General features: G+C 44.9%; 1 protein-coding gene across 1 annotated transcript in view; it reads left to right on the plus strand.

The window, feature by feature from the left end:
* Window positions 1-15,946, plus strand: part of gfra1a (gdnf family receptor alpha 1a) — a 76,559-nt gene that overhangs the window by 46,158 nt on the left and 14,455 nt on the right. Inside the window, exons 5-8 of the mRNA XM_061087562.1 lie at window positions 6,973-7,151; window positions 8,266-8,438; window positions 10,052-10,161; window positions 11,816-11,950. Of these exons, the coding sequence (XP_060943545.1) occupies window positions 6,973-7,151; window positions 8,266-8,438; window positions 10,052-10,161; window positions 11,816-11,950 (597 nt within the window). The remainder of the gene's footprint in view (window positions 1-6,972; window positions 7,152-8,265; window positions 8,439-10,051; window positions 10,162-11,815; window positions 11,951-15,946) is intronic.

Here is a 15,946-nt window from a genome sequence, read left to right on the forward strand (position 1 = left end):
TCTCTCTCTCTCTCTCTCTCTCTCTCTCTCTTCTCTCTCTCTCTCTCTCTCTCTCTCTCTCTCTCTCTCCCTCTGTCTCTCTCTCTCTGTGCTGCAGTGCATCTGGTTCAAACGGAGCACATATGAGTTTGCATCTTGTCGGTGCAGCAACAGGAATGTGTTCGGCTCGTTGAACACAGTCTTGACTAAAACGCTTCCATTCCAGTTAGAGATCACATGGTTTCTGTTTGAAATCAGATCTTATGCATCTAACCATAAACTGTGAATAGAGACTGACGACAATCATCCTTTTCATCTAATTGTGCAAAGCAAACTAAAGACAACTCGTTGTTGACATGAACGACGACACCTTGAGGATGATGGAGATGTTCCAGCAAGTTGGCTTATTTGTTTGCTACCAAGTCCGCTCAGTTATTGTTGACTTGCATTACAGAGGTAGAGGCAGAGAGGTAAAAAGTAGTAGGTTTGGGAAGAGATAGAGTTACAACATAACGCTGAGGCGAGGGAAACGTGTGCCAACACTGAGAATCTGCCTTGGAGTTGTATTTCTCTTCTTCCAATCGGTTCCAGCACATGTTTGGATCTAATGTGAAATTTCCAGGCAAGAAAATAAGTTCCATATGAAATGGGAAGAGGTGCTGAGCTCCTGAAAGCATATAACGTATTCAGGTAGGCACCTCTGTGGAGACCTGGCTTGTTGGAATGAGGATGAAATGAGGTGAATGGATTTGTTGGTGGAGGTGTAACACTGGAACAGGAGGAGATGTCAGGAGGCTAACAGAGGAAAACGGCCAACGGGAAACACAGAAATCATTTTCTTTGGCAGGTGTTTATTGGACAGGGTGCCAATAAAGCTCAATAAATCCAATGGACGTGGAAGAGAGAAGCGGGTGGAGATGACGAGAGTTGATGGAGGAGGAGTTGATATAGATGGAATTGAAAGGGAAAGGGAAAGAGAGACTGTTGCACTACAGGGATCAATTACCAGGAACTGCGAGAACCGTGTGGCTTTATTGCTCTGGGACAGTGTTGGGAGGAAGAGGGAGATTATTAACCGCACAGAAATAAGAAGAAAGTGTGGAAGAAAGAAGGAGAGTTTAGAGCGAAGACACGGAGAGGGAGAGACAAAGAGAACGTGGAAGCTCTTCTCCTCCCTCAGCCCTCCGCTCTCTCCAATTCTGCTTGTCTTGCACTTTCGAGCGTGGAGCCCATTAAAGTGGACGGTGGTGTAACTCAGCACTGATAATCAACAGAGAGGGAGAGAGCGGGTTGGCAGGGAGAAGACCCCAGGACTCCTTTATTATGTTAGAATTTTTTCTATTGAATCTGACTGTTGCTGTAATTTCTCAAAGTGGGGAGGAGGTGCAAGCAGCGTAATTTACACAATGAATAATCAAGACTTGTGTAGACAAGGACGAGGGAACGTTTAGTCGGATTTGAATGAGTCCACAGGGGAAATTGGGTTATGGCCACAAGGAAGATTGTGAACAGTTTACTCTACTGAATTTATGGTCCACAAATATGAGAACAATTAAACAATGGTCCGCTTTTTGATTTCCAATCTAATTCCTGGTTTACAATGCAACTGTACAATGGGAAATGGAAATCGAAACAGCCTCTGCAGTTAAAAGAAGAAGAAAATAACTCTTGTGCTTCTGAACTTAATACCAAGAAGAGATAAAATCCCTACGAAAGTCTTATACTCTGGCAAATATGTTGCTTATGTGAGCATATTTTTTGATAACAGAACATAGTCGGGCAAATACATAAACAACAAGCTTTGTATGATAACATTTTGTGGATTTAGAGGAAGCCGAAGTTGATATTGATAAGAAAAGATTCTGATACCAATGTGTCATCTATTAGATTCGGCTATAATTCATAAAAATGTCGTTATCAAACCCTTGTATTTTACAGTTAAATCATGAACTTTATTATCACTACAAATAACGAGAAAACGCAAATTAATTTGACAGAAAGAAACCCACTTCACATCTTGTTATCTTAGTATTCATAGGATTTGTGCGTATTTATACTTATTACAAGTGAATAAAAGACACTTCACGCTTCTAAAACACTACACTTTCCATTTCAAGTTGTAACCACTGAATTTTAGCGTGTTGATGGTCTTAAATATTTGATATTGATAAGTTACACCTCTTGATCGACAAATTGATTAATTGACCGATTACTTCAGCACAGCCTCTTCTCAGTGGCAGTTTCAAAGCTCGGTGTTCTGAACGTTTCCCTCTTGCTGTGTGTGAAGTGTCCTCGCCCTGCAGCGGGTGTGAGTGTGTTTGTTCTGTAATCCCCTGCAGCCACGCCACCGGGACAAATCCCCACACATTTGTCGTACTTAGCAAACAAAGAGGTTTCAAATTCTAGTTATTCACCCGGTGGCTCCACATGCAGCCACTCTCTGTCCCGCCACCGAACTGTGGGGGGTGGAAACAAACACACCCGTCAGAGTTTCCCCTCACTGATCCTCAACTGGCTGGATGAAGGGAGTTCTGTCCAATGGCAAACATGACAGTAATGTGGCATTATATTTAAAATGGCTACGACAAGGACAATTACATGCATAGTGCAGCTATACCAAGGCTTTGACAGCTGGAGTAAAGAGACTTTTCTCACCTAAAAACTTTGTCTGTAAATCATGTCCAAAAGTCAAGTTGGGGAAAAGTAAGAACCCGAGACACACAATAGAATAACCCAGAACCCACACTGAGTCAAATTATACAACATTGATAAATGGTCAGAGCTGCCAATTGAAATCATCTGCAGCATTGAAAGGCGACTGAAGGCCATTAACGGACTTCACTTCCACCAAAGAAAAACAAAAAACCCAGGGCAGATGGCAGAGGGGAGCAGAGACACAGGAAGAAACCAGAGAGCCACCAGAGAGAAGTTTAGAGATGGATGATGATGACGAAGAAAGAGGAAGGGAGGTAATGATTGGAAGAGATCCAGAGCCACATGGATGGAAACATGAAAGAGCAGCACAGAGACAGAAACAGAGAAATTGGGGATTATTTTTATGGGGGGGAGAGAGTTGTAAAAGTTGGGAGGAGTCACACAAAGACAGTGAAGAAAAGACGAGAAGAGGAAGAGATGGACTCTAAGAGCGGTGCTGGGGGTCCAGAGGCGGCCGAGGTCAGGATTCGACCCTGTGGTGTCCCATGGTAATTTAAATTAGGTAGGGGGGTGGGTGGAGGGGCAGCAGGGACTGGAGGAAGCAGGCGACATGATAATCAATTTGAAGCTGAATCGGAAACATGAGCCACTCGGGGGGGGGGGGGGGGCCTTCCCCCTACCAGGCCTCCAGATGGCCCCAGCCACAACCCTGTGTGGGCGCTGTGCTGTCAGAGCACTGTGTGTGTCTGTGTGTGTGTGTGTGTGTTGTTGTGTGTGTGTGTGTGTGTGTTAGTGTGTGTGTGTGTGTGTGTGTGTGTGTGTGTGTGTGTGTGTGTGTGTGTGTGTGTGTGTTTGAGAGACACTGCCATCTGCCAGGAGTGCAAAGGGAGTTCAGCAGATGTAGGAGCTGACACTAGGGGCGCAGTGGGGTATAGACAACATATTGTTTACATGTTTGTGTGTGTGTGGCTCTGTGTGTGCACACACACTTGTGAGGGGGGGGGGGGGGAACTCCCACAAAGGCTCGTTGAAGGAAAGTGACTAAAGACGCTGTGTGTGCAGATTTTGGCAAAAAGGCGAAATATGTTGGTGAACTCCCATGATCCCACACTGCTTCACGTCCGCGTCAAACTGGGCTTTCTGTTATTGTTTTGATTGAGAGACCCCTAGTGGCCCAAGTTCACAGAGTCGGTGGTTATGTTTGCGGATATGAAAAACGTATGTTTTACAGAATGAACAAAGGAGATCAAATTCGTACCTTTGTTAACATTTCAGAATTCAAGTTTAAGTTTGTGGTTGAATTTTAAAATATCAAGCCTCAATTTTATTTCTTTGTCACAGGGGTTTTGAAATCACCCTGTTAAGAATCTTTACCACTTTTTAAATGTATTTCATTAAGGCCGATTTATTGATATCAGAATATTTGCACTCCCTAATACCGATATTGGCATCAGGTCCCTGTATTTGGATGAACTGGGCTCCATGCAGGAGATTCAGGATTTAACCTTCCTCTACACGTGAAGAGTTCATCTTCATCGCTGCTAAAAGTTTTCAGTTTTTATATAGTAGTTCAATTTAGCCTCAACAAGCCCGAGTCGGTTGTGAGTTCAGTTTCCACTTCAGTGTTTACCTGACAACACAAGTGCTGAAAGTTCAAACTGACAAATAAACAATGTTTTACAGATGTTAAAGCGGATTTTTACAAGAACGACCTATTTCTCACCTCAGCTCCTTTCACAACCGTTTGGGAGGAAAGTGATGTTTTCTGAACAGGTGCCATATTCCAGTGAGTGCTGCTCCCATCCAGCCAGGCAGGCGGGGGGGGGGGAGGCTTCAGTTTGCTGTATGAGTGAAGGAGGCTGTATATCACTCGTTTTAACGCTCTCTTGATGTGCTGTGTGTCAAGCTGCTGTCAGCCGGGCTGAGGGAGTGCAGTGGATAATAGCAAAACTCGTGATATAAAAAGGATGGAGGGGCCAAGTGCTCCATCAGCTTCACGTACATTAAGTCCAGGACTCGCCAAGATAAATGGTCACAGAAAAGGAGACGTTCTCCAGGCACTCAGGCAGAGGACGGAGAAATCGTAAAGCCTTAGTCAGACATTATGGTTTAAAATGTCTACCTGTTGTGACCTCTTCTAAATTAGTATCCACTCATCCTCCAACTCTGGGACTGAAGTGTTTCTTCTCTTCCGTCCATTTTACTTCCTTCATTGAATGTTCTCTCTTTAAGCTCTCGACGCTGCTGTCAAACAAAACCACTGAGGTTTCCTCAGCAGAGTTTATACATTCTAACCCAAGGTCTCAGTTCTTTATTGATCCACTACTTTCAAACCTAAGCACATGAAAAACGCCGAACTTTGTTCCTGTGCTCAGAGGAGGTCTGAGGGTTGACAGAGGAGAGTCAGTCCGTCAGTCTGAGGCTCATGACGTTTACGAATATGATCCCTGAACAAACTGATCCAGAGAAGAAGAGACAGACAGAGGAGGAGAACGAGAGTAAGAGAGGGGCGTCGGGATGGAAGCTGTCTCGGAGCGTTTGATGAAAGAAGGAGAAAAGTTTGTTGTACGAATTTGTTGGTGGTCTTGTTTTTCTACAGTGCATTTCAGTTGGCTCAATTTCTGTGGCTGTGAGATTCATATTTCTATCAAGCATCTATGTCCATGTTCTGCCTCATGAAGACGGTAACACAGGAGCCAGCCACTAAACAAGTTTTTTTTAATATTTTAAGGAACATGATTTAACACCAGAATTCACACTCTCTGTTTCTGTGCTGCAGAATGTCATAAAAAGAAAAATATCCTTTTCAGAAAGCTCATTAATGCTCCCATACAACTGTCATCAATGAAACTCGGATGGCGTTGAAATGTTGTCATTATGCTAATGTCAGTGCATTCACTTCCTTTTTAAATCTGTCATAATAAAAATGACAGCAGATCAAGTCTGAACTAAAAGGAAAAGAAAAAATCAGTAAATGAATGGAAGAATTAATAACCTAACATTTAAGAAACACTTTTCCACTGTGTCTTAAATCACTTAAATTATCTCCAGGTGCTCGAGCTCCTCCCACAGACCAGAGACCTGCAGGTTGGGTTAATTAAAGACTCTTCACTGCCTGTAGGAGTGAATTTAAGACTAAATGCTTCTAAAATGTCTCTTTACATCTTTGTCTGTGTCTTCTACGTCTGTGACACTGCTTTTTCATTCAGAGGAATTTGTTTTCTTTTTGTGTTTTCCATTTTTGCATCTGTGGCATGTTAGTAAAGTCATCAATAATTGATTTCAACAATTTATGCAAAACAAATAATGTTTAATTGTTAATACTCTCTTTTTTTGTGTAGCTTTAGATATTTACATTAGATTAAATTGAGCTCAGATGGAGTTCTTTTATTCTGCACGCTACCACAGTGTTTGCAGAAAGGGAAGTGTGTACCGAGGGAGGCGGGACGAGCTGAGCGGCAAATGGGGGAGCAAGTGCAGGGAAGCATAGCAGCTGCAGGGAACATGTGAGGTGAAACGGTTGCATGACAACAAAGGGAAGAAGAGAAATTAAATAGAGGAGTGAGACAGCCGAGGTTTCCCCTCAGGGGCCGATAGAGGTTCTGGAAAACCTTCATCTGGAGGAATCTCCTCCTCTTTAGCAGAACTAACAACATCGTCTCTGTCGCCAATTAACACGTCACTGGACCAATCCCCTTTCTTCACACACCCGTGTTTCTACGTCCCTTTTAAATCATCTTTCTCCTCCCTTCCCCTTGATGTGCTGAATCGTATTAACACCGTTTTCTGGGCACAACACAACAGCCAATCACTCGACTTGCTCACCCGCCTCTACTCCACATCCCCCATTTACATTATGCTTGTTAGACCGAGGGGGGGAAAAATATATATTTTTGCTTGAAAGAGCCGGATGGAGATGAAGTCTATTGAAAAGTTAATTAATAGCGGATTGAGGAGAACCCTGGCAATTAGTGGAGTCTGCCAGAAGAGACCCTGCACTGGCAGACAGTGATGACACAGGGAGCTACACACATACACACACACACACACACACACACACACACACACACACACACACACACACACACACACACACACACACACACACACACACACACACACACACACTCACACACATGTCTGCCGGGTTAGCCTAGAGCAGTGGTTTATAAACGTATCTGCCCCAGGCTCACTTGTATTCTTCTTCATACAAATCCCCTGTTATCGTCTGTTTTCACCCGTTTTTATCTCTTTTTTTTTAAGCTGCTCTCAAGGTCTTCGACGTGTGTCACTCACTAATCATTCCCACCGTCTGACAACTCCTCCTCTTGTCTGTAGGTGAGCCTGCGGTGGCGAGAGAGAACAACTGTCTGAACGCCGCCAAGGCCTGCAACCTGAACGACACGTGTAAGAAGTACCGCTCGTCCTACATCAGCCCGTGCACCAGCCGCGTCTCCACCGCCGAGGTTTGCAACAAGAGGAAGTGTCACAAGGCCCTGCGGCAGTTCTTTGACAAGGCAAGGCTCATCTGACACCAGCTCATCAAACAGAAACAAAGAAACATGGAGCAGAGAGAGAGAACACACGCTGGAGGTTTTACAAACCACTGATGTGTGATAAAAGCTGAACGTATAAATCACAGAGGAGCTGCTTCAGAGGGGAGAATGATTTGAAGTGGGAGCGTTGAAGGGGTTGTCAAAATCACAATGAATAATCATGTGGGTTCTTTTTTGTTCTGGGTTGGATTCTCCAGCATTTAACTTTGACATTGATTCCGTCATCAAACACAAAAGATGTTTTCCCTCTCGGCGTCGTTTGATAGAGACTGATGTGAAACAGTGTAATTGCAACACAGCTCCTGTGATGTCTCCTTTGGAATATCTTTACTGGGACCACTTCAAGTACATAATAATACAAATAAATAGAAAAACTAGAAAGAACACGCAGCTTTGTTAATGTGAGTGTGATGTGTAATTGTTATTTAATTTGTCACAGCAGAGAATTCTATGTGGGTGCAGCTCTGAGCTTTGAGTTTCTTTGTGTTGGAGATAAAACTATGATGACATTCCTCTGTTGTCGCCCGACTGAAGAGTCGAGGCAAACTGAGATGGATTGTTCAAGTATAAAACTTCAAATACCAAGTTATCAGCCAAAATCTATATAAAACATCTTTATTTCAAAGAAATGTAATTTAGGCTCAATATTGTACAGTTTATCATTAACAACTATTGTACATCCAAATATATAGAGGTTGAAGGGAAGAAAGTAAGTGTAGCTTTTGTCAACGTTAAAAACCTAAACATCAATGCACAGCTTCTGTGGTTTGTTTATACTGTAAAATAATAGCTTTCACACAAACGCATATCGGCAAATGATACCATATCGGCAATAATATCGTCCAGCTGTTTAAGATTCAAGCTGTATTCAAACATTTGATCAGCGTGATCAGATTGTCTGAAGTAAACAAAAGGAAAGGGAAGGTACAATATAAACTATGAGTAATTAAATACACAGAAATACAAAATAAAACAGAGAAAATCCGCAGAAGGAGCGTGATCCAAAGATTAAAAAAAGAATCAGAAAGCGTTCCTGTTACATCACATTTAATGTTTTGAATCTTGTGCCGAACAGGTTCCACCGAAGCACAGCTACGGGATGCTGTACTGCTCCTGTCCGCTCCGAGACCAGACCGCCTGCTCCGAGCGCCGGCGTCAGACCATCGTCCCCGTCTGCTCGTACGAGGAGAAGCAGAAACCAAACTGTCTGGAGCTGCAGGTCACGTGCAAGACCAACTACATCTGCAGGTAGGAAACAATAAGCCACAACTGTAGGAATACGTTTTTATAACTTTATTAGAGAATTTAGATGAATTAAGAGAACAAACAGATGATGCATGTCATACATATGTAGAATGTATCATAAAGGCTGTCACCACAGTCTCCTTCCCATGCAGCACGTGTATCAATGGTAATGCTCAGATCAGCATTAACACTGCACCTACTGCATAGTTCATTGTTGGACACACACACAAACACACAAGTGTTGTACTTAATCCACTCTTTGCCTTGTTGGGAGATGACGGAGCAGGTCATTGCTGCTTTCACAGTTTTTCCAAAAGTCTAAAGCCCTACGTCAAAGGTTGCCGTGGTCGTCTTTAACATTCAGATGAGAATGAGAGCAGAGTTCAGTGTTTGTCTCTCAGTCACACACATCAAACCCCTCACTCTCAAGTATCTGCACTGACTGATCCCAGCAGTGTGGTGCAGAGCGGTGAGAGTTGTCAGCAGCAGCCACTCAACTCCACCTGACATATGGAGAGGGAGCTGGTGGTAAAAGCAAGGCTGCAATCTATCTGTGCTAACTGACAAATGGAGCGGGGGGGGGGAGGCGGCGCTGCACGGAGACCTGTTGTTCAGCCTTGAGCTTATGTCTGATGTATAGAGTGCACTATGGAGAAGAGAAACGACAGAGACGCAGGGAGGGACAGAAACTTGTAGCGTGAATTTACCGCCGTTGCTGTTGGCGACAGAGAGGGTGAGGAGAAGAGAGAGAGGGGGGGGGGCACAGAGCAAATGGAGCTCATTTATGATGCTTAATGCTTCCATTTAATCCCAGAGACACACACACACACATACACACACACACACACACACGCACTTTATCGTTCGACAAATCCTTTTCAAAAGAGATAGCACACCTCCTCCAATACTGATCGGCCACCTTATCACCATATTACAAATACATGTTTTGAGATTATGTTTTTTTTATTAAATCTGTTCTTGAGAAATTCACAAAATGTTGAAAAATCATGCAATTTTAAAGAAAGTATAAAAAAAGATCCTGTATCTGCTCCTTTAACTTGAATCTGCTCCAAAACTTAATGAGTTTTTTCAGCCTTCCCCCAGGTTTCAATAAATTAGGTCCAGAGGAACAAAGTAAGATCCTGATTATATAAACATGTAGATGAAGATTTAGAGTCCGAACATGACGTGTGAAGCTCCTGCTTCGTGTCACAGAGCCGCTGCATCACACTCAACATCTCCTCAAACTGTGGATTCCTCAGGAACCCGAAGCTCATTTCAATTTCACATGCCGCTGCACCTGTGGCAAAGTGTAAACAAACATTTGCAAAGGCAGTAAATGAAATGGAGCCGACTTGGTGCAGAATTGCCTTCAGCCTCATTCACTCCAGGATATAAACCAGCCCCAGCGAACGTAAGAGGGTCATCTTACTCGGCTGAAGACGGCCATTAAGGAGCCTAATTACATTGAGAGCGATGACTTCCAGCACACGCTCGGTCGGACCGGGCATCTCGATGCACATTCCAGTCACATCGGCCTCCTGAATCCCTCTCGTACAGAATCTGTTGGAGCTCTAATCGTGTTTGGCTCTGACATATTTTTGGATTTGTTGCAGGTCACGACTGGCTGACTTCTTTGTCAACTGCCAGCCGGAGCCGCGCTCGCTGTCAGGCTGTCTGAAGGAGAACTACGCAGACTGCCTCCTCTCCTACTCCGGTCTGATTGGTGAGTTCACACAGACACTTGATCATTACGGCTCAGCTCTGTCTCTTTCCATTTACTGCCGGTCTCTGTGGATTGTTGTTCATTTTCTTTTATTTACATTTTTAAAAGGTAACTCTGTCGCTTTTTATTTCTGCAAATCGATTCTGTTGCTTCTAAAAATTGTCCTACCACAAAAAGTAAGAGATACAAAATCTGGGAGCTGTTGTAGAAATTAGGTCAGTGCCCGAGATACAGTACTGGAGCTTCTGATATTTGTCTCCAAGCAAAAACAAAATTTGAAATTGGCTCCGACTCCACGGAAAGCTTGGGGAAAGTATCAGCTTGTAAAACGTAACATTCAGCTGCTGCCGAAAGTTCCCCAATGCAAACTTCAGCAGAACTGCAGTGGAGATCACACCAAGGCTGCACGAGGAATGTACTTAGCAAAGCAGTGCGAGGATTTGGCGATTCTGCAGCATCAGTAGAATCAGTGTTCTGACGTGACTCCGACCGTGAGCAGCTACACGATCTGACAAGCTGTTAACGAGAAGCACAGATTTATGTCTGATGCGCAAAATAAACCTTGTGCAAAAAAAACAAATTTACACTATTGATTTGATTTGTTTTCTCTGCACTTTATCGTAACATCTTTGTGGACTTGTTGTCCGTCCAGTTGATCCAATCTAGCACCAACCACAAAGTTTGATGTCAGATCAATGTAATCGTAGAACTTCTTGATGCTTGGACACCTCGGAGCGCCCCGGTTGAATCGTCATTTAGCAGAAAATGATAGGAGCTGAAAAATTAATGTTTCAAATGTATCTGTTCATCTGAACGCTATAACCATGGACTCTATATAAAGATGGGCGCCATTGCGGTTCCAACAAGTGAAGCCAAAATTTGTCAATGTGAATCTGCAGCACCTGAATACAGTGGCTCCAACCCACAACAATTCATCCTACAAATGACGTCATTGGTGTAATATGAAAGTTTTTGTATCAGGGGTAGATTTGCTTTATAACTGGATTGTAGGAAGTATTGCAGACATCCATCTTTATTTGCAGTCTCTGGTCATACTGATCAAAACATTGGATGAAACTCTGTACCTAAGGCCCATGTTTCATCTCCTGACATGAAGCTCCAGCTGTGACCCTCGTCTCCGTCACGTCCTCGCCACAACAACAACCCCCTGAAGAGTTAGTCCCCACAAGTCGCTGAGCCAGACCACACACACACACTCTCCACACAGCACCAGTTCATTCTGCCGATTGCAAAACAAAAATGCCTGATCTGGAGCGCAGCCAGCACAAGGGAACAATCCATTGAGGGAGCGAGAAATCACTGACTGGAGCTATTTACTTTCCCTGGCAGAGAGAGAAGCTTTCTTCACTTCTCTGCATTCTGCTTCCTGCAGAAGCTCCGGCTCTCTGCTCCACTTCTGCACACGGGGTCGGAGAGAGGGAAATAAATGTAGCAATGATTTAACTTTGTTATCATTTAACACCGATGCAGGATGATAACCGTCTCCTGAAGGATTTAAATAATCCTGCAGCATACTGGGGCTCTTGACAGTAACAATTCACAGATAATCCTTGTTTATGGATCACGTTTCTTGCCTTAACAAAGACGTATGAATGCATGAGTGATGAAGTGTGTTTCCGTGCACCTGCTGCAGGAACCGTGATGACTCCCAACTACCTGCGCTCACCCAGGATCAGCGTGTCTCCGTACTGCGACTGCAGCAGCAGCGGCAACAACAAGGACGAGTGCGACAAGTTCACAGAGTTTTTCACCGAGAACACCTGCCTCCGTAAGTTCTCCCCCTGACCAGCTGTTGTCTTTTCTGTTTTCTCCTTCTCTTTTCTATCTCTGTTTGCTCTTCTGTTTGTTCTGAGTTCTCTCTCTCTCTCTTCTGTTACTTTCTATTTTCATCCCCTCTGCTCAGCGGGCCCTTTTCCTGTTTTGCTCTCTTATCCTCTCTTTTCTCTTCTCCTCTCTCGCCGTCTCCCCTCCGCACCAAATATATCCCATTGCCAAGCTGGCATTGTTATCCCTCTGCATCATAAAGAAACCAGTCATACTGCACCACAGTCTCTGAAAGCTGCAGCACATCTCCTGCTCCACATCCTGGGCTGAAAGCCTGGTTTTCATCCCACACTGTTTAATTAACAACCCACTTTGTCCCCCCCACCACACACACACACACACAGAAACACACCTACTGTATTTCCAGCTAAGATTAATAGGTTTCAGGCTTTTCCTGCCGAGCTACACTTGCTGTGTAATAGGAGCTAACTTTGCTGCTTCTGTTTTGATGCTACACTCGGTTTAGCAATCGTGGACAGCTCAGCTCGGGTGTAAGTCGACTCCTTATTGATTCCCGTACGCAGGTCAGAACACAGGGTCATATTTACAATATCTTGCTCAAGGACACCTACGCTTAATCAATCCCCTGAGCTTGGATCTGGTTATGGAAAGTTTGCTGACACGTCACAGACGTCTGCCAGGCGGGATCTCAATGCACCAAACTTCCTTTTCCAACAAATCTTCTCTGGGTAACAAATCCGCTTTGATTCCAAAGATTCAGCTTGAGATATAAATTATCCTTTTTGGCATTTCCCTTTTGATAACAGGGTCAGCAAATGGGTGGTAGTTGGATTAAGATATGGTTAAATCCGTAATCACTTATTCTTTGAAGGCCATGAGGAGGAGCTGGAGCCGATGACATTTGACAAGAGGTTTGGAATTTACCCTAAACAACAGGGAGAGAGGTCGGCTGAAATGACGCTCATTCCCATCTACTGGCGATAAGGAGCCTCCAGTTAACCTGACTACAGACCGTCTCTCTGTCTTCGGCCTGTGGGAGGAAGCCGGAGCACCCAGAGAAATAAAGGAATGTGGTCTTCAGGCTTGAGGGCAGCAGTTATTGATTATAAGTTCAAATCATGCACTCAAAAACATGTGCTCTATCTTATCTGGCCCCTGCTGGTGCTTAGATGTGCTCTGCAGGGTGAGTGTGCTTGAATAATAATACTAATAAATCCTGCTCTTACAGTAGAAGAGGAGAACAAGCAGTGAATTCCCACACAGACCCGGGGAGAGCATCAACACAGAAAGACCTCAGTGGAACCATGGATAGAACCGGGCATCGCTTCATGTTGAACCTCACGTCTCCTCTCAGGAACATTCAGGTTGCAGGCTTCTGTCCACTCAGCACTTCAGCCACTTTCATTAGCTGCAGTGACATTGGTAAACTGATCAGCTGTTGCACACCGATAATTCAATAAATAACTTGACCAAAGGCCAAGATGAAACTTGGCTGTGGTCGACCTAATGAGTTTTCAGCCAAACGACCGTGTATCAGCACTCTGAAACAGCCCTTTGCATTTCAACAAGACAAATGTGATCTGAAGGAGAATCAGATGGAGGTGGAATCTCTCCAGTTAAACCTTCAGTCCTGTATGTTTTATTATAATGACAGGGTTTGGAATTACGAGCAGATTTCAAACTGGATTCAGATTCAATAAGATGATGCTCAGTGATAGTCACAGCAGAGATTTTGCTTCTCCGCAGACACACAAACAGCAGCTCGAGGCTGAAATACAAATTGTGTCCCAAGAATAGAGGCACACTACATGATGTTTTATCTGAGGACGACTCACGTCAGCCAGGTGAGCGTCTGCCTCGGGGTGAAAGTGATCTGCTCGCTTCCCACCTGTTCGATAGTTACCGTGATGTTGGCATGATGATGCAGGGAAATGGAAAAAGAGATTGAGAAGGAAAGCGTGGAACTAGCAGCAGCCAAATCGCTTGCTAATGAATGGAGTTGTTAGGTTTTCCATTGACGAAGCAATCGGCCAGGAGACGCCTGTATTAACCGATCAATTGGTTAATGTGCTGGTCTGAACACTGCAGAGAGAGAGTGAGAGGAAGCTGCAGCTGGAGGTTCTTCCTTCTTCTTTCCTAGTTGGTGTGTTTGTGTGTGTGTGTGTGTGTGTGTGTGTGTGTGTGTGTGTGTGTGTGTGTGTGTGTGTGTGTGTGTGTGTGTGTGTGTGTGTGTGTGTGTGTGTGTGTGTGTGTGTGTGTGTGACTTACACTGAACATCTCTTCAACTGAAGGTGATGATTTTATGCGTATGTGTGTGTTAGTTATGAGACCTGCTCGATCAAAGAGGGTTAATGTGGGTTAAAACTTCCTCTCCATATATCTGGTCTCTGCTCTGATTGGCTGGTGGGAGCTGAGGAATATTCCTCCTCTGACTTCTCATAATTAGTCTTTTCTCTCTTTCACTGCCTCCTTACTTCACCACCAGCTCCATCCCTCCTTCCTACTCGTTCTCCTCCCGCTCATGCTTCACCTCACCTCTTTCTGCTCTTCCCATCGCTTTGTCTCCCTCCTCTCACCCCCCCCCCCCTTCTTTCTGCTCTCATTAAGCTTGCTCAGCAGTAACTGGAACTGACAACTCTGAAGATCCTGACACATGCCGGCTACAGGGTCATGACTAAAGAGAAACTACAATAGAGAAAGAAAAGAACACACACAGAGAGAGGGAGAGAGAGAGAGAATGTGAAAAGACTGAGAGAGAGGGCTGTTATGTTCTTGCGCTACGTTCAAGATATTATACCCTGGGTGGATATAGCTGGCTCTTTATTTTCAGATCTTACTGTGGATGGTCACATATTGATGTTAGCTTCCTCTAATACTGAGGTTTCCAACTATTTTGGCTTAAACCTTCCACATTTAAGACGCTTTAACAGAAGTGTTGATTTAAAATAAAAAATCATATTGTGGCAGGACAAGAAAAGGCAGAGACGCAGGTACTGCTTACTGTTGTTTAATCAGTAGTCAGGAAGATCAGGCATATGTTCCCCATACGGGAAGTATATATAGCTACAGACTTTACATTTCCCATCGACCCACTGGGTGAGAGGACACACCCATGAGTGCACGCCACACAGCCCCCCCCCGAACACCCAGAGGGAAAAATACAAAATGGGACAAAAGTCAGTACCTCTCAGGGGGTTTAACGAGGCGACCATAACGGCTACGCCGATCTCCGTCCGCAAACGCAGGGGTGAAACAAGCAGAAGGGACATCATTTACAACAGACACAGGATCAGGAGGCACAACTGGAGAAAACAACACAGGGGTCTTAGAAGGGGGGCGACCACGACGGGGAACCCGGGCCGGTAGCACCTCTTCGCCGGCCAACAGATGAGCTGGCTTAAGTCTGTCTAACGAAACACGCTCCCTGCGCCGCCCATGTCCAGAATGAAACTTTTAGAACCCGCCTCTAACACCCTAAACGGGCCGTCATACGGGGGCTGGAGGGGAAACCGGTGAGCATCGTGACGCACGAAAACAAACCGAGCGGTCGCGAGATCCGTTGGCACGAAAGACCGAGGAGAAAAATGATGCACAGGCACCGGTGCACAAGCGGACTGTGACGCAGGACGCGGAAAGGGGGCCGAGCTGTGAGGCAGAAACTCCCCTGGGATGCGAAGCGGCTGACCGAGCACCAACTCTGCAGGCGAGGCATCCAGGTCAGCCTTAGGAGCCGAGCGCAACCCGAGCATCACCCACGGCAACCGATCCAACCAGTTTGCATCTGAGAGCGCAGCCCGCAATGACGCCTTAAGCGACCGGTGAAAACGTTCACACAAACCGTTAGCCTGGGGGTGGTAGGCAGTGGTACGGTGAACCTGTGTGCCCAAAGACTTTGCTAGCGCCGACCAGAGCTCCGAAATGAACTGCGGGCCTCTGTCAGAGGTGATATCAGACGGTGCACCAAAACGTGAGACCCAAG

Source organism: Limanda limanda, chromosome 15, assembly GCF_963576545.1.
Source record: "Limanda limanda chromosome 15, fLimLim1.1, whole genome shotgun sequence".
Classification (NCBI taxonomy): domain Eukaryota; kingdom Metazoa; phylum Chordata; class Actinopteri; order Pleuronectiformes; family Pleuronectidae; genus Limanda; species Limanda limanda.